At 36.9% G+C, this 20,108-nt stretch overlaps 1 protein-coding gene across 4 annotated transcripts in view; it reads left to right on the plus strand.

The window, feature by feature from the left end:
• Positions 1–20,108, plus strand: part of MYEF2 (myelin expression factor 2) — a 41,041-nt gene that overhangs the window by 17,682 nt on the left and 3,251 nt on the right. The window contains exons 8-16 of one of the 4 annotated variants that reach the window (XM_080676643.1): positions 310–359; positions 479–542; positions 7,267–7,368; positions 9,156–9,206; positions 9,488–9,556; positions 9,848–9,946; positions 10,247–10,318; positions 12,072–12,280; positions 12,360–12,411. In XM_080676643.1, the coding sequence (XP_080532769.1) occupies positions 310–359; positions 479–542; positions 7,267–7,368; positions 9,156–9,206; positions 9,488–9,556; positions 9,848–9,946; positions 10,247–10,318; positions 12,072–12,280; positions 12,360–12,411 (768 nt within the window). The remainder of the gene's footprint in view (positions 1–309; positions 360–478; positions 543–7,266; positions 7,369–9,155; positions 9,207–9,487; positions 9,557–9,847; positions 9,947–10,246; positions 10,319–12,071; positions 12,281–12,359; positions 12,412–20,108) is intronic. The other 3 variants (XM_080676645.1, XM_080676644.1, XM_080676646.1) reach the window with 3 other exon arrangements.

The following is a 20,108-nucleotide window of genomic DNA, read 5'->3' on the forward strand; positions in this document are numbered from 1 at the left end:
TCCTGCCACAATTAACTGTATGTATACATGCTCTTGACAGTTATGCAATCTATTGTAAATTAATACAGTTGCTTTAAATGAAGCCTTGTTAATTTTCTTTTTTCAATGGTTGAATTAAAAGATTACATTTTATATATAAAATCAAATTATAAAACAAAGAATTGAAGTTTTTGAGTATATGGAAGAGACTAATACAAATGAGTAAAATATTAAAGATAGTCTGACTCAATAGGATTATTAAAAATGTGTTTGTATTCAAGTATAATTTTAATAGTTGTCTTAACTGGCTTTCCTTAACTGAATCAACAGCTATGTTCAATGGGCAGTTTTTGTTTGATAGACCTATGCATGTGAAAATGGTGAGTTCCTATATATCATTTCATCTCTCCAAACTTTTCAAATCTTTTATCTGCTGTCCTCTACATTACAGATCATTTTCGTTATATAGTAACCTTATAATAATTGTTTTTGCAAATAGGATGACAAGTCTGTCCCTCATGAAGACTATCGTTCACATGACAGTAAAACACCACAATTACCACGTAAGTAAAAGCCATTAGAAACAATAAAGACTATTGTTTTTCAATTTCATTATGTGCTAAGCAGAATTGTGTTTTTTTTGTTTTGTTTTGTTTTGTTTTTCATGCCTATATTCCAAGTTGCCCAAAGTTTGGAGTTAGTTTAGAATTATGGACATAGTTTGGCATGATTGATTAGGAAGACTGAGAAGATAAATATTTGCCATTTTTTCTTCTTTTTGGTAGCTTTTCCTCATTGTAAAAATAATATATACTAAAAGATTTGGTTAGTTTATATACATGAGGGGGAAAAAAAAACCTCTTTGTAATTTTACCACCCACAGGCAACCTCCATTATAACATTGGTATTTTTTTTCCAGTCTTTCCTTCTATGTATATTTTTTACATAGTTGAGAATTACCACATAATAATTTTGTATTTTTTTTCTTTAACATAAAGTATAAATATTATTCCATGTTGAAAATTCTTTCCAAATATTTTTATCAGATGTATAATAGTCTATTATATGGATGCTCCGTAACTATTTCACTGTTATGTATATTTAGGTGTTCTAACTTTTTTCCCTAAATAGAGTAATTCACGCACTTTTGTATACAAATCTTCGGTATGTTTTTGGTTATTTTCTTAAGATAAATACCCCGAAGTAGATTTATAGGTTCTCAAAGTGTACTCATTGGTCAGTATTATCAAAATGTTTTCCAAAGGATTATAAAACCACAGTGTACTGTACTTAACATGTGTCTCAATACAGCATCTATAAAATGAGGATGATAATAGTACCTACTTCATGGGATTGGCATTAGTATTGTGTAAGTTAATCTATAATAATAAAAGCCTAAGTGACCATCGCAACCAAATGGACGACCGAACAGGCTGCGTGGGGTGACTAGGCCGGCAGGGGGGTTAGTGAGGGGCAACCAAACGACCGAGCAGCAGGCTGAGTGGGGTGACCAGGCCGGCAGCGGGGGGCAGTTGGGGGTGACCAGGCCAGCAGGGGGGGTAGTTAGGGGCGATCAGGAAGGCACGCAAGTGAGCAGTTAGGAGCCAGTGGTCCCGGATAGTGAGAGGGATATCCGACTGCCGGTTTAGGCCCGATCCTGGGGATCAGGCCTAAACCGGCAGTTGGACATCCCCCAAGGGGTCCCGGATTGGAGAGGGTGCAGGCTGGGCTGAGGGGACCCCCTGCCCTGTGCACGAATTTTGTGCACTAGGCCTCTAGTATCTATAATAATAAAAGCATAATATGCTAATTAGACCAGACAGCCTAACGACCTTCTGGATGAAGCAGGGGCTGCGAGGGCAGAGCCCCTTGCATGAATTTCATGCATCAAGTCTCTAGTGTATATATAAAGCACTTAACACAGTTGTCAGTTAATATAAGCACTCAATAAATACTACCTCTTGAACTGTCTTACTATACCTTCTCTGGTTGTTATTAAAATTTTTAATGAAATATTTTAAATATTCAGACAAACTTAAAATTACTCAATGTTCTAGTATCTATCATAGATCATATTTGTATTAGATTTTTTTAAAAATAAAATTTTATAAAGTTGAGATTTCTCTACTCCCCTGCTCACCTCCCACCAGATAAATACCTTGAGGAAACAACTTATTATGAATAGTGTTTATCTTTTAGGTTTTAATAATTTGACTACATGTTTATACATCCACAAATATTATATGGAATTACTTTGCTGGATTTAAAATTTGGTGTGTGTGACATCATCCTATCTAATAAAAGAGTAATATGCAAATTGACCATCACTCCACACAAGATGGCTGCCCCCATGTGGACACAAGATGGCTGCCACAAGATGGCCAGCAGGGGAGGGCATTTGGGAGGGACCAGGCCTGCAAGGGAGGGCAGTTGTGGGTGATCAGGCTAGCAGGGGAGGGCAGATGGAGGGGACCAGGCTTGCAAGGGAGGGCAGTTGGGGGCGATCAAGCCTGCAGGGAAGGGCAGTTGGGGTGACCAGGCCAGCAGAGGAGGGAAGTTGGGGGCGACCGGGCCTGCAGGGAAGGGCAGTTGGGGGGGACCCAGGCCTGCAGGGGAGAGTAGTTAGGGTTGACCAGGCCTGCAGGGAGGGCAGTTAGGGGCAATCAGGCTGGCAGGGGAGTGGTTAGGGGGTGATCAGGCTGGCAGCAGAAGCAGTTAGGGGCAATCAGGAAGGCAGGCAGGTGAGCAGTTGGGAGCCAGCAGTCCTGGATTGTGAGAGGGATGTCCGACTGCCCGTTTAGGCCCGATCCTACCGGGATCAGGCCTCAACGGGCAGTCGGACATCCCTCGAGGGGTCCCAGATTGGAGAGGGTGCAGGCTGGGCTGAGGGACAACCCGCCCCCGTGAACGAATTTTGTGCACAGGGCCTCTAGTATCATATATTTTTCTGCAACTTGCTGTTTTTAGTTTAACATCATTTCTTTTAGATTCACTTACATGTTGATATGTGTAGCTCTAGTTCCTTTATTTTAACTGCTGATATCACATTTTATATATTTTTCTGTTTTTTAGTTATTCTAATTTTTATTATTAGAAATAATACTAAGTTGGGAAGTGTGTGTTCTTTTCCTAATAGAAAGATCGCTCAGGTTTGCTAGAAATTACGAGTAAAACAGTCTGGTCTTGGTGTATTGTTTTGGGGAAGATTTTTAACGACTGTTATTTTCTATTGCTTCTTGAACCACTTTTGGTTATTTGTATTTTTCTAAGAATTTTACCATTTTTGTCCATTTAAAGATTTATTGGCATAAAATTGTCTCTTTCAAAATGTTGCCATATCTATAGTTCTATCTTTTAAGTTTCAAAAGTTTGCAATTTCTCTCTTTTTAAAAAAAAATATATTTTTATTGATTTCAGAGAGGAAGGGAGAGGGAGAGAGAAAGAAAAAATCAATGATGAGAGAGAATCATTGATCGGCTGCCTCCTGCATGTCCCCCACTGGGAATGGAGCCTGCAACCCATGCATGTGCTTTTGACCGGAATTGAACCTGGGACCCTTCAGTCCGCAGGCCGATGCTCTATCCACTGAGCCAAACCAGCTAAGGCTCTCTCTCTCTCTTTTTTTTTTTTGGTCAGAGATTTGTCACTTTTATTAGTGCTTTCAAAGAGGTAAATATTTTTTTCTGTATCTTAATTTCTGCTTGAAGCTTTAGTATTTTCTTTTATCTATTTCTTTGGGTTTAGTCTCTTATTTTTGTCCTAACAGTTGAATATTTCACTAATTTGCATCTTCTATTTTCTAATATAAGTAGTTATGACTATAAATTTAGCCACTATACACAGGTTTTTTTCTGGAGTATTTTTATTGTTATTTAATTTTTATTAAATTACCATTATGATTTCTTACTGTTTTCTAACTTAATACTGTGGCCAGAGTAGATGGTCTATATCATTGTGATTCTTTGGAATTAATATGGACTTTGCATTTTGGCCTAATATATGGCACATTTTAATAAATATTCCAGGTATGCTTGGTGAATTTAATGTTCTGTATATGTCCAGTAAATCACATTTTTAAGTCATTTAAATGGTCTTATATCTTTCCTAATAATTTTTTTTGCTTGTGCTGTAAATTACTGAGAGGTATATAAAGTAAAATCTCTCACCAGAGTGGTGGATTTGTATATATATTTTTTTAACTTTAAATATTTTAAAGCTACCTTAGTGATTGCACCCAAGTTTAGAAAATATATTTTTTCCCAATGAATCAAAATTTTATCATTATAGAGTGATTTTATTATTTAGTAACTACTTTTTAGTTTTTTGTCTAATATTAATATAGATAGCACAGCTTTGTTTTCTTTATTCACATTTATTGATTTATTTGTATTCCCATTATCTTTTTTTCTCCTATCTTGCTTTCTCTATTATTGGTTATCTTAGAAATTTTAATATATCTTTATAAAGTCTGAAGTTAAAGTACTTATCTTTTACTCAATAGTAGAGTGACCTTTGAATGCTTTCATTCTAATTATTTTTCTGTTGAATTATATGATATTGCTCAGTGTTTTATTTCTATGTTGCTTTTTAAAAATTCCACAAGTCAGGTATTATTATTACTTAACATTTTTTGTCTCATTATTTCTCTAGACCCTGGCACTAATTTTCTCCTGAAGCATATATTTTAAAAGCTTTCTCAGTGAGCCTTTTTTTTTTTAGTAAATTCTCTAAATTTTGGTTTTACTATAAATGTCTTCAAATATAGTTTTACTGGTTATATAATTTAAGATTGATAGTTATTTTCTCTTAGCACTTTGAAAATATTCCAGTCATCTGGTTCCCATTGTTGTTATTAAGTCAGCTATCTGTTGCATTGTCCTTTCTTTATAGGTAAGCTGTGTTCTTGATATAGCTGATTTTAAGATCTTTGTCTTTGGTATGCACTTCCACTATAGTGTGGGTAGTGTGTATTACTATTTATTGAGGTTTCATAAACTGGATACTATTTTTAAAGGATAAGCTAGACAGTTCTCAGCACATGTATCTTTGAATATTGCCCCTTCTTTTATAGGGCAATTCTTTGCATCTCCACCAAGTTTACCTTCTCATTCAGGTTGTCATCTTTCAAGATCTTGGCTTTATGCAGAATCTCCCAATTTACCTTTCAACTATTAATATGCATTTATTTATATAAAAAGTAAATCCTCTATTACATTTATACTTACTTTATATTGTCTTTTGAGACTTACATTTTTATATACTCTTTTCTATTGACATATGATATGAACTCATGGACTGACGAAATCAATTTGTTATAGCTATGTTAATTATTAAACTCATTTTTTCCCCTCCCCCCCCTTTCTTTGCTCAAATTATAACTTGGCATGTGGGAGCCTCCTCATTTCCTATGCCTCTGATATTCTTACTTTATGGCAAAAAGAGGATTTCGCAGAACCATGAAGATTTTTCTTATTTGAATACATGGAATTGACCTACTTTCAAGGAGTCCTAGTTCCTTTTAGTGAAGAATGGTATATTAGGGATGAAAATATGAGTGCTAGGTGTAGATATGAGCTTTGGTGATGTTCAGATGTGCTGTTGCTTTCAGCTGGACCATTTTAAGGGACTGAGCTGAAAAAGGATTTTCTTTACCAGATCACATTGATCTTTCCAATTTAACACATGCTTCTGTACTCTACCTTTTAAAAAAGTATGTGGTTTTCTTAGCCCCTAATTGCTACATTAGCTAGCAAGAATTTTAAAAGTAGAATAAAACAGCCCTAGCCAGTTTGACTCAGTGGATAGAGTGTCGGCCTGAGGACCAAAGGGTCCTGGGTTCGAGTCCAGTCAAAGGCTCGTACCTAGGTTGTAGGCTTCTCATTGGCAGGAGGCAACCGATCGATGTGTTTCTCTCACATCGATATTTCTCTCTGTCTTTCCCTCTCTCTTCTACTCTCCTTAAAAAAAGTCAATGGAAAAATACCCTCAGGTGAGGATTAACAACAACAAAAAAGATAGAATAAAACAGTTCCTACTTAAACATTAATTAGTTCTATCTTTAAGGTCATCAGATTATCTTTTTAAAGTCTTTTTCAATGAATTTAATTATATTCTTTTAAGAGAAGTAGTAAAAAGAATATTGGATTTAGAAACAGAAAACTTAAACTCTAGTCTTAATCAAATAGCTAACTGCATTGTGGAAGTAAATTAAGGTCTCAAAAATTTCCTCATCTATGGATAGTAGATGTGAAAACACTTAAGTACCATTTATATATATAAAAGGCTAATATGCAAAGTGTCCCCTCTGGAGTTCGACTAGGAGACCTGGAGATCGATCGCTCGTTATGACATGTGCTGACCATCAGGGGGTGATGCAAAATGAAGGGCGGCCCTGGCTGGCAGCTGGAAGGCCCCGATCGGCCCTGATCACCAGCCAGGCTTGGTACCCTACCCTTGTATGAATTTCATGCACTGGGCCTCTAGTGTAAATATAAATACATATTTATGTCAAAGATAAAAGTAGGTAATATAACATTTTCTTTATTCAATATTTTCATGATAATTGACTTTTTAGTTTTATTTGGGCCATTTTAAAAGGAATTCTTAGATCTTAAGTGGTTCTACAAATTTGAGAAAGTCTCATTTTTAGATATGTATGCCACATATAAGGTGATAAAATATTCAAAATCCTCTTGGTATTTTATTATTTCTTTTCCATATGCCTTTAATTGGGGTATAAGATACACTGCTTCATAAAATACCTCTCATTATTTATAAACTAGAGGCCGGCCTGGTGAACAAAATTAGTGCACTCGGGAGGGGGTGTCTCTCAGCCTGGCCTGCGCCCTCTCATAGTCCGGGAGCCCCACGATCGATCGCCCCCACAGAGGGAGGCCCCAGCCACCTGCCACAGCGTTGCTGGCCAGGTAGCCTGGGCCTCCCTCTATGGGGTGATCGTGGGACAATGGCGGGCCCTCCCGACCAATCACGTTGCACCACCTTGGCTGGCCTGGCGCCAGTGTATGTCATAGTGTGGTCGTCCGGACAGTCGTTCTGTTTGGCCATTCGGTCGATTTGCATATTATGCTTTTATTATTATAGATAGTACTATAGTGGGTTCAGTGTGCTGCATTCCAGTGAAAACAAGAACCATTGGTCTTATTTACAAATTTGTGAAATTTTAGGGATACTACATTTAAATTTACAGGCTTATAAGTCTTTAAAAAAATGTAGTGCCAGTTAGATAATTATAGATGGGTTGATAATATTCTTATATTTGTGTTTCAGGTGGTCTTGGAGGCATTGGAATGGGACTTGGTCCAGGTGGACAGCCTATTAGTGCCAGCCAGTTGAACATAGGTGGTGTAATGGGAAATTTAGGTCCAACTGGTAAGTATGCTAGCTTTATTTCTTTTTAAATGACGCATTTGCTAGGTCATAAAACTCACATGTACTAGTTTGTAATAATGTTTAAAGACTATTTATAGTTGATACTTAGGATGTCACTACAGTTTGAAAAAGGATGAAACTTTGGGGAGCAGAGAACATGAAAGAGGATGGGCAAATGTCAGGAGGTTTTCTCTAAGGCCAGCTGTACTGTAGCTGGTCTTTTAGCACTGTGGAGTTTTGAAATGGTTTTAAGGCAGAAGGTAAATGTTCAACATAGTGCCTTGCATATCATGGATATACATTATTTGTGGAATGGCTGAAAGGCTACCATATAATAAGCAATTTAAATTTGCATATTTAGTTGGGTAGGTAGCTTTTTACATAGCATTCAGCTCTTCACCTGAACTAACTTATAGTTTATTTTTGAAGATTGGTTTTTAAACGTTTTTGTTTCAGAACCCTTTTATACTCTTAAATTTGTTGAGGGCTCCAAAGTACTTTTGATTATATGGTTATATTAATATTTACTATATCTGAAATTAAAACATTTATAAATTCATTTAAAAATGATAAATCCATTATGTTAACATAAATATACTTTAAAAAATATGTTTCCCTCTAGCATTAATGGTTTTCTCCCTCTCTCCATCTCCCTTCCCCTCTCTCTGAAAATACTTTAGAGGAAGGGAGAGGGAGAGAGGGAGAAAACCATTGATGCTAGAGGGAAACATTGATCAACTGCCTCCTCCATGCCCCCTACCTGGGATTGAGCCTGCAACCTGGGCATGTGCCCTGACTAGGAGTTGAACCAGCAACCCCTTGGTGCATGGGACAACACCCAGCCAACTGAGCCACACTGGCCAGGGCCATAAATATACATTTGAGGAAAATAAATTATATTTTCCAACACAAAAGAATTAGAAGAGTGGCATTGTTTTACCTTTTTGTACATATCTTTTATGTTGGGATTAATGCAAGACAGCGATGCTATTTTATTTTCTGCATTTAGTTTGTTATACTATCATATATCATGTAGTAGTTTTTGGAAAATTCCACATTATACTCATGAGAGAATGAGAGTGAAACAGTCGAATAGTATCTTAGTATGAGTGAAATAGTTTTGACCTATTGGGCCCTCCATGATCCCAGACCATACTTTGAGAACTGCTATTTTAATTGATAGACTAATAAGTGTGATCAGATTCCTATTTTTTTCTTTTGAGATGCTATTGCTACACTTTAAGTTGTGGGAATAGTTATGCTAATCATTTTGATCCAAACAGATGGAGATTTTCTTCCTTACTGTTAGACCTTCTAACCTCTTAAACACATATTATTTTTATTCTTTAATTTCTTATTGCTCCCTTAGCTATCATGCGTAGAGGATTCTGACCTGATGTGTAAATCTACTGTAGTGATACTTCTGTGTTTGTCTGGGGGGAAAAAATCAGTGATAGGGATATCTTTTGTCTGTTCTGCAAAAATAAATAATACACATCTAGTCCTAGATATTTTCTAAGTGAACATGAGTGTGACCAGTGAATTTGAGTGTGACCAGAGAATTTTGTTTTATTGTCTAATAAATATTCAAAGAAGCCTTTTTGAAGATTCATGACTAGACATCTGCTGTGGCATAGCACTTGAAACCATCCCACCTATGTCCCGCTGCTTCTCTTAGTGTTCCATTGTGACTAAACCAGTGGTATCTATTTTATTGTATTACATTATATCATTCTTCAGTCATAAAAATAAGATTACTGAAGTACATACTGTGTATTTTATTTGAGGTATGGGAATGGATGGTCCAGGTTTTGGAGGAATGAATAGAATTGGAGGAGGTATGTATAAGCACTTGTTTTTTGTATGTACCCATCACCATTTTTAGTAAATAAGGAACTGTGTTGAGAATTCCAAGGGAAAAAAGTCATGGTTTATTGTTGGCTCACTTTCTAAAGGCTAATAGCAGAAAATTGAGCCTGGTACATACTTAAGGGATATAGAAGGTGATGTGCACAAGGTAGGGTAGATGAAGAGCTTACTGGTGAGACTTAACTTTACAAATGCATCTTTCAGCTATACAGTTGATAGCCACATCTCAAAATTAACCTTTATTCCATAGGAATTGGGTTTGGTGGTCTGGAAGCAATGAATAGCATGGGAGGATTTGGAGGAGTTGGCCGGATGGGAGGTAGGTAAATGTATGTAGTGGGTTTTGTATGCTACATTTTGTTTAACTTAATATTTAAATATGTTCCCCCATACTTAGGGGTGGGTACTATAGATGTCTTCAGAGAGCATTTGTGGGCACTTGGTAATAGGGACAGGCATAGTGAAACGAGATATATGTGGCATGTGTGGTAAGTTGGGTAAATCACAGACCTTTTTTGTATCTGTCACTTTTGCTGTCACTGTAGTTTCAGTGGATTACTGTTTATTGATATACTTGAAAAAGGGTTAATTTGTTGCATGATTTTTTCAGAGCTATACCGTGGTGCAATGACTAGTAGCATGGAGAGAGATTTTGGACGTGGTGATATTGGAATAAATCGAGGCTTTGGAGATTCCTTTGGTAGACTTGGTAGGCTGGCTGCATACGTCTTTTCTTTACCCAGGTTATAGTTTTCAAAATATGTTTCTCCTTTTCGTGTGAAAAATTGGAAATTTATAATATTTCCAATTTATAATTTATTACTAGAAGAAAAATACTTTATGGATTTTAATGTACTAGCTCTCTTTCACTGTCTTACACATTTGAACCCTATTTATAGAAGACTATACTTTTCAGTTACTGTACATCTTCTGAGAGCATAGTACCTTGGGACTTCTGAAGTATGATTATTTAAATTAATTAGTGTGTTATCTTTCCATCCTTGTTTAGGCAGTGCAATGATTGGAGGGTTTGCAGGAAGAATAGGAGCTTCTAACATGGGTCCAGTAGGATCTGGAATAAGTAGGTTTAAATTTTACTAGAATTTATTCAGTAATATTTGTGTGCTTGCAAATGACTGCAAGAGTAGTTATTGTAGTGTAGTAATACTTTGTTCTTATATGTTAATGTCTTGTTATAATTTAGAGAAACTTTGATACTTACTGAGCTTTTCTGTTTGATCACTGAAATTTCTAAAGTAACTTTGAATTTTACTTATTTGATATTTCTAAACTAACACCAAAGTATGTGTTAACCATAAGCCAACCCAAGAATCTCCTTTCCAACTAAGAAATCTGGGGATTTCTCTGACCATGTGTCAAAAACAACTTTTACCTTTGCACCAACTTAGTTTCCTTGCTTATTCTCTACAACTGCTATTGGTTTCTAGTTTATTTCACCTGCGAATACCTTTTTTGTCTTTTGGAAGACACAGGTGAATTTCCCCACATAAAACTCTTCTAGAGAGAGACCTCCTGAAGTTGAGGGATAAGGTTGAAAGAGATGCATATTTCCTCTCCTCTTAAACCTTTCCTGTGGTAGAATCAAGAATAGTTGAAACACTGGGGAGTGCTGAATCTCTTCCATCTGTTTCCACTACAACATTTTACACCTTATCTTAAGGCTTAACACACAGCTTAGTTTTTGACCTCTGTTGCTTATTGAATTGTGTCTCTATGAGCTCTCTGTACTTTATTGACTTCCTTTAATTGATTGAAATCTCACAAATAGGAAACACAGTCTATTTGAACTGTTAGTGAATTCATAAATCCTGTCAGCGGAAAATACCTATTTCCATTGTCCTTTACTTCTCATTTTATTCCTTCTTTTCATCATCTTTTCAGCCTTGGCTATTTTCCTATTAATGGTAACTTCCCTACCTTCTGGTTTTCACCTCAGTGTTTATACTTTTTCGCTAATTTTATATTTATTATCCACTGAAAGACAATTTGAGGGTGATGTTAATTTTTAGAATTTCAATGTATGTGGGTTTTAGGTATGAGAAAAAAGGATAAGTTTTGAGAATGAGTAGGACTAGAATATTTAAAGAGGACGCAACACATAGAATGAAGTACATATGTGCTCTGAGCTAAATTCTCAAGTTCTGGCTAAAGGGGTATGATTTCATATTTTGTTGCTACCTCCTCAAGTTTTGTATAACATTGAGATTAAAAGTTATGTGTTTCCATGGTTATTGAAAATTGAATTGATACAGAAAGAGAACTTGTATGTGAAACTGAGGTGAAAGGGAAGCTAGGGAAAGAATATTATGTAGGAGAGTAACAGTTGGTGTGTTGGAGTTGAATGATTTGAATTTGCCCATTTATTTTTACCTAGCAATTTTTAAGCTTGGTGCATTATTAGAAAATAAAAATGAGGATAAACATTATAACATAATGAATAAAGTAATCGGTAGAAAATCTCTATAACATATTTGATGAATTTTATGATCAGAGTATACAGTAACTTTATAGAAGTATATGTATATAATGTATTATATACTGGCTAAAATTAACAAATTCAATGAGCCATTAACATTCAACTAACCAAATATATACCAAATTAAATTCTGTTCCTTGGAAGATTCTTATATTGTGTGTATGAAAATAATTTTATGCTTACATATTATCTAATTACATAAACAAATTAATTTTTCTCTTCCTTTCTTTCTCAAAAATGATTCTTTCCCTCCTCTTTTTTCCTCTTCTTTCTCCTCCTGATTTTAAAATAAAAACACCAAACTTCCACATCCTCTCATCCCTTCCTGAAAATCCAGGTGGTGGAATGGGTGGCATGAACAGTGTGACTGGAGGAATGGGGATGGGACTGGATCGGATGAGCTCCAGCTTTGATAGAATGGGACCAGGTATAGGAGCTATACTGGAAAGAAGCATCGATATGGATCGAGGATTCTTATCGGGTCCCATGGGAAGCGGAATGAGAGACAGAATAGGCTCCAAAGGCAACCAGATATTTGTCAGAAATGTAAGCAACTAAATATAAAGTATACTTAAAATTATTTTGTGCCTTATATATCTGTTACTAATACCTTTTTTCATTCTAGCTGCCTTTTGACTTGACTTGGCAGAAACTAAAAGAAAAATTCAGTCAGTGTGGTAAGTATGCCAATGACTGCAGTATGTTGATAGTGATTATGGAGGAAATAGTGATTTTAAACTTTTAAAGACTGTGTTTAGACCTTTACCTGTCCAGATACTTACTCCTGGGTAGTCTATTTCACTTCAAATAAATTATTTTGCTTTACTCTGACTTAGAGTAGTGCAAATTACTACTAAATAACATGATTTAGAGTAGAGCTTGTCATTGTCTCTTGTGGATAAAGAAAATGCTTGGTTTAATACCTGATTATTAAAAGGTTCCTATATCATGATTGTTCACATTAAAAAGATTTTTTATTGGGGAAATACTAATGAATGGTATATTTATTTTCTTATTTATAGTACAGCACAGTACATTGTCAGCATGACCCAATGAAATGTTATGACATTTAAATGATATGAAGTTAATAGATGACCCGTTCTACATAACTTATTGCCTACTAAGCTAATAGCATAGAACCCACTGTTTGGATCTCCTTAGACATAGGTATATTCTGGTGGCCCTTCTAATTCTTTTATAAACTGTTCTTGGATATAATGATACTACCTATACAACTTAATATGTTCATTAGGTCTGTAGAAGATGACGTTGTTTAGTACTTTTAAAAGAGGGCCTTTTGAGTGTATGTGTGTGTGTGTGTGATGAGAGAATTAGTGTGAGTGGAACAAAGTAACATTTTCTGCTAGTATTTTTCTGTTATTGGGTGGTGTCCTAGAGACTGTAATCACAATAGTAAGCTATATAGTTGGCATTTAATGATGAAAAAGGGGCTAAACATGGTATATTCAGCCTTTGAGAGTTAATGAAAAGTTAAAAGAGTGTTTGGAATATTACTATAATTTTTTGAGATCTTGAAGGGGATGTGTTTAATGTTCTCCCATGAAAGTAGCCTGTGTAGCCACTTACCACAAAGTGATAGGTCACTTATGAACAAATTGCTCACTGTGGAATCTATTATCTATTACTAGGGGCCCAGTGCACAAATTCGTGCACCTTAAAAGGAACTATGGGGCCATGAGGCTGTGGTGGGCATAGGGGTGGGTCTCGGCCCATCCTCCGCGCCCCTGCCTGGCCCCTCCCACCGCAGCCCCTGGTCTCTCTGCCTGCAGCCCCGCTCCCATGTGCTGCCAGCTCTGGCCCCACTCGCACCTGCTGATGGTGCAGAGTGATTGGGGCTAGTGCCAGCAGCGGGTGCGAGCGGGGCCGGCGCCGTCAGCGGGTGCGAGTGGCAGCTGCTGCCCTGATCACCCCTCAGAAGCAGGGGGAGGTGGAGAAGCCCTCAGGGGTGATTGGGGACGGCAGCCGCTACTAGCACCTGCTAACAGCGCCGAGCGATTGGGACCAGCGCCAGCAGCAGGTGTGAGCAGCTGCTCCAGCACCGGCACTGGCAGTGGGTGCAAGAGGCGGTTGCTGGCCCCGATTGCTGCTCAGGAGCAGGGGTAGGTGGAGAAGCCCTGAGGGGCGATTGGGGCCAGCAGCTGCCACTTGCACCTAAGGACGGGGCCAGTGCCAGCAGCAGGTGCAAGTGGTGGCTCTGGTGCCGGCAGTGGGTGCAAGCGGGGCCGGCGCTGGCAGCAGGTGTGAGCACCAGGCAGGACCACGGCACTCGGGAGCAAAGAATTTTCAGTAACCACCAGAGGCTCGCCCCGATGACAGTGACTGGTGCCCCGCCTTGATCTGGTGCCCCCGCTCACCTGCTCCTCCATCCTGCTGCGGCCCACGCCTGCCATGTTCCGTGCTCTGCCACCTGCTGTTGATGCCCGCCATGTTCCACGCCTGTCCCCTGGTGGTCAGCGCATGTCATAGCCACCGGTTGTTCTGTTGTTCCACATTCGGTCTGTTTGCATATTAGCCTTTTATTATATAGGGTGTTCTCAGAGTACTTTATACCCAACTCTACTGTGATAATCTGTTCACATGTTTTCTTCCCTCCTAGGTAGAGGCTCTTGAGGGCTAGAACTCTCTTTTTCTCCTGGTGCCTTACATTGCCTCAATACATATAGTAAGAGTTTATTTAATGTTTTTAAGTGAGTTAAATATTCTGAGCAAATCTTCATCTATTTAGATAGTTACTCATTTATTAAATCTACTAATACTATATTTTTGGCAGTTTGTTGTAATTAGTATTTGAAAAGGCAAACAAAATAATGAATTATCTTCACCTTTAAAGAACATTCAGTTTGAGTCCATTTAGGATGTACTTTTGGCCTCATTTTTTATCATCTTTTTAAAATAGTTTATTTAAAGAAGAGAAAGTAAACTTTTTTTTTTTTTAAATATATTTTATTGATTTTTTACAGAGAGGAAGGGAGAAGGATAGAGAGTTAGAAACATCGATGAGAGAGAAACATCGATCAGCTGCCTCCTGCACACCTCCCACTGGGGATGTGCCCGCAACCAAGGTACATGCCCTTGACCAGAATCGAACCTGGGACCCTTCAGTCCACAGGCCGACGCTCTATCCACTGAGCCAAACCGGTTTCGGCGAGAAAGTAAACTTTTTTATTAATAAAGAAAAATTGTTGAAAATGAGTCAATTAGTAAATAGTCCCCACTAAGAGAAGGCAGACTTATGAAGTTGTTTTGAGGTGCTGGTAGTCTTTGCAGGAGTAAGAAGACCTACCAGAATGAGTAAGAAACATCTGGCCATGAGTCTCATAGATTACAGAGGAATGAACATAGTAGGGGCTTAACTGAAGTTTATCAAATGAGGAGCAATGGCAGTAGGTATAGATAATCTCTGTTGTAATTTGAGTGAAAAAAAAATTTCCAAGTGAGATATGACATTATTTAAAAAAATAGAAATGAGCCCTAGCTGGTTTGGCTCAGTGGATAGAGTGTCAGACTGGGGACTGAAGGGTCCCGGGTTCGATTCCAGTTAAGGGCACATGCCTGGGTTGCAGGCTCAATCCTCAGTAGGGGGTGTGCAGGAGGCAGCCGATCAGTGATTCTCTCATCATTGATGTTTCTATCCCTCTCCCTTCCTCTCTGAAATCAATAAAAATATATTTTAAAAAAGTGAAAATGAAACAAGATGAACCAAGTGGAACAAACAAATAACAATCAGAATGTGACCAATATTGAATTGACTGTTCTTTATCCTATTTAGGCAGATTTCCTTTGATGTCAGGTATGAGCAAGGCTTGAAGCAAACAAAGTTTTTTTTGGTGGGCTTCTACCTGAAGTGGTTTGATTGCTGATGTCCTTTTGTTTTGACCAAAGGACATCAGCAATTAAAAAACATTTTCTGAATGGAAAACATAGTACCCAAATCTATATTTACAAAATTTGTATAGCATTTTTGGCAATAAAAAACAGTTAAATTATTATTCTTTAGTTTGTTATTTTAGCTCTATTATTCTGTCCCTTTTGATCAGTCTATATAGTTATATCATGAGAACAATGATTTTTATTTTTCCTCTCAATTCTAATTATAAAACCTGACTTTTAGATTTATATTAAGATAATACCATACTTAAATAATTTCCTACCATCTTTCTGTTTTTAATCTTGAATTGCATTGATGGGAACAAAACTAAGTTATATAGTAATAAAGAATTAAGTGTCCATCTATCGACAATTGTGGAAATTACCTGGCTTGTATGAACTGAACCATCCATTTTTCTGCTACATCACTTGGTTTTTAAATCTTAAAGAGCTTTTCTTTCTTACTATGGGAAGTTTCTTTGTAACCTGCTTCAAGCCAGCAATAGACTGTTGCAGTAAAAGGCAGGTATTTTTTTTCCCCCCTCCTGAGCCCAAGGCACATAAGTATATTCTCCTGGTTGCTTCCTAGTAAGCGTGTAGTGGTACTCCATGTATCTCCCCCAGACATTATCTGCCAGTAAATGGCACACTAGTAGGCCCTCTGCTTATTAAATTTCTATAGTGGTTAATTGTCCTTGATGTACAAAGGCTAAGAAATGTTGTACTTTGGGTTATATTACTCTCAATACAACATTTCCTCAGCCTTTATAATTCAGGAAAAAAGGTGTCCACATATTCCCAAATATAAAAAAAATGAGTAATAACTGAGTATAGTAAAATAGGTCTCTTTTATCCTGCCTTATATAATTCCTCAGTGACATTTTAAATAAATTAACTGACCCATTCAGAGTTGGACCCCATTATTAGTTCAGGTTGTGCTAATGAAGTCAAATGGGCATAGTCTTAAATTTGTTGTTTTTGTCTATACCAGGGGTGGGCAAACTTTTTGACTCGAGGGCCACAATGGGTTCTTAAACTGGACCGGAGGGCCGGAACAAAAGCATGGATGGAGTGTTTGTGTGAACTAATATAAATTCAAAATAAAGAAGTGGAGGGGAGAGCAAGAGAACTGGATAGAACAGCCGGATCCGGCCCACGGGCCGTAGTTTACCCAAGGCTGGTCTATACCCTTTAACTGTACTCTGGCCTTCTGGCTTAGTTTGATGCAGGGCAACATTTTAGAACTGCAGTGCCCGTTCTTAGTTAATACTGTTATAAACTATGTAAACAAATATAGCTTTTCCCCCACAAATTTCCATTATGTAGTTTTCTACCTGAGTATGCTTATTAAATGCATAGGAAATGGGGACTTGATAGATTTTATTTACTAAAAGCACATGCTTCAAGCATGAATTGTGGACTTTGACTCTAGAAGAACTCAACAGTAAAAATAATATATGAGGAACATTTATTGATATAGGCCCTTTATTTGTAAAGAAACACTAAAAACTTTGTGGTTTTTTGGGTATCTTATGTCATAATTATTTCTTGTAGAATATCTGATTTTACTTTTTTTTTTCTCTCCTGTGGTTATGTTACAGCTTTGCTTTAGACATAGATTTCATTGAATCATGTATTTATGCTTTATTTGTTCTACTTTTAAATAATGCTTTTACATAAACATTTCCCAAACTATACACCACAAGAAATTAATAGGCTAGGTTAAATGAAGTAGAAAGTTTTCTTTTACTGAAGGATAAATCATTTTATAACTAGTAAAAATGTAACAGCAAACATTTGATTATTCTGTGAAACCAGATTCTCATTGCATACTATTTTGTCCTATGCAATTGCTAACATAGTCCTGTTTTTGTTTTTCTTGGAATCATACAAGATATTTGTAGATATTTAAGTTACTAAAGGAAGTCCTCAGAGAATGTAAAAGCCAGAGAGGTCTAATTTTAATCCATTATTTGAAACTAATTTTTTTCTCCTTAAATATTTATCTTAAGACAAGAAAATATCTTAATTGATGTTTTTATGGGGAAACTTAGCAGATAGTTCTTTATAGTTCTGTGCCTACTGGGATTTATGGAATAGTCTATCTGTGAAACAAGTATCTATAGGCCACTTTCTATATAGCTTGAATGTCAAGTACCTTTGCTAAGAGACGATGTGAGGTCAGCAGTTTGGGTGTCTAATCTCTAAACCAGTGGTTCTCAACCTTCCTAATGCCGCGACCCTTTAATACAGTTCCTCATGTTGTGGTGACCCCCAAACATAAAATTATTTTCGTTGCTACTTCATAACTGTAATTTTGCTACTGTTAATGAATTGTAATGTAAATATCTGTGTTTTCCAATGGTCTTAGGCTCTACAGCAGCGGTTCTCAACCTGTGGGTCGCTACCCACAGGTTGAGAACCTCCAGCAGGGTCGCCTAAGACCATTGGAAAACACAGATATTTACATTACAATTCATTAACAGTAGCAAAATTACAGTTATGAAGTAGCAACGAAAATAATTTTATGTTTGGGGGTCACCACAACATGAGGAACTGTATTAAAGGGTCGCGGCATTAGGAAGGTTGAGAACCACTGCTCTAAACCAAGTTTCAAGTACCTTTACTAAAAGACCAACGGTATGAGGTCAGCAGTTTGGGGGTCTGAGTGATGATCACTAAACCAAGACACAAATTAAGCGGGGCCGGGGCCGGGGGGGGGAAAGAGGAGAAGAAAAACTTGTCCTGAAATATTGAGACAGATTTTGCAAGAGATAATTATATATTTTCCTTTGAAGTTTTAAACATTTCTTGCTTGAGTGAACCTTATTATTGCTAATAAACCTATGGTGGGATACTTATATTAAGAAAAACCCTACATTTTTAGGTAAAATTAGAACGATGACAAACTTTTAATCGTAAAAGCCCTAGAAAATTAATCTACTGAGGATTTAACATAAAAAATAAAATTTTTTGTTTTAAGTAGTTCTCTTTAAAACCAATGTGAAGTGCTGCCATTTACCAAGGTATACTTCTTTAATTAAAGTCGCTTTCTTCCAGGTCCCAGCATTCAAGATATTAAGAGGACTCTGGAAATTGTTTTGTATCTATGTTAAAGTTTTTAAAAATAAGTTTTCCAGTTTCATTTTATGATGTTTATTAGAAAATGTGATTTCTCTCTCTGTATGTATGTTTTTATGTGTGTATATTTTTAACCAGTTATAGGGTAAATATTGTTTGGGTCTATTTTAACCATTATAACTTCTCTAAGGATTAGTCTGTTTTATAACTTTTAGAACACAGTTAAAGACTTCCTGCTCTGGTTTACAAAATCATGGTTTGGGCTCAACATGACATTTATTAACATGGACCATTTAATTAGTTTTGAGTGAATGAGTAATTGACTATCAGTTTTAAAAAATAAAGTTGTTTTGGGTTGGGGGGATGGATGAAAAAACAGTAGGAAAGTACTCCAGGATGTTCCAGATAAGAATCAATCAGATCAATATTTAAAAAGAAAAAAACACAAACCTTACTGGTGCATTGAGATTAAAAGTTGTTCCCATTGCTTGAAAAGAGTTTCTGGAATTTTTTGCTAAGCCCTTTGCTTTTACCTCCCTCCTTCTTCCCGCTTTACAGAACTAAATCTGAACTAAAAATGTCTGGCTCTGATTTTGTTGCCAGACTAAAATTAGCCCATAGTGATCTGGCAACTACAGTATTCAAGGGGAGGGAAATATTATGGTAAGTAGTTACACTTAAATCTTTGTGGATCGAGTGATCATACATCCCAGGTTGCTTGGGGATAGTCTCACTTTACATGTGTTATATACTCTCTCTAGTGTTCTGGTTTGGATGATAGATCTTTATGGCCACTTTGTATTTTGATAAATGATAATTAACTTCAAATTCCAGACTCCAGCAATGACACTAACTGTAGGAAATAATTGTCTAGTTTTCTTCCTCTTTCTGGAAACTCCCTCCTCTGAGGTTCTTCTTTGTGCTCTTACCATAACTGTTTTTACCTTTATTGATTTAAATCTGCAGTGTCTCTTCTATGCCTATTTCTATATATATTTGGTGCCATTTTTACGCTTGGAGTTCAGAATGTGATATTGAGTAAATGACTTTGCCACTGTGGTTGAAAAGCAGAGTTAGCGGGGCCCTTCGTGACCTGGTAAAAATTAAATTTCTGGGCAATTGCTATTATTTTCAGGGATCAAAAAGTTGAAATGGAGGATAAAGGGTAAGGGAAAGGAGATTGGGCAGAAAGCAATAATTTTGTCTAAATAGTTTTCTTAAAATTTGTTGTTTGTCACCCAGCAGGCATGGCTCAGTGATTGAGCATCGACCTATGAACTAGGAGGTCACTGTTTGGTTCCTGGTCAGGACACATGCCCAGATTGTGGGCTCAATCCCCAGTAGGGGTCCTGCAGGAGGCAGCTGTTCAGTGATTCTCTCTCCTCATTGATGTTTCTATTTCTCC

The sequence above is a fragment of the Plecotus auritus genome (genome assembly GCF_963455305.1).
Source record: "Plecotus auritus genome assembly, chromosome: 1".
Taxonomy (NCBI): domain Eukaryota; kingdom Metazoa; phylum Chordata; class Mammalia; order Chiroptera; family Vespertilionidae; genus Plecotus; species Plecotus auritus.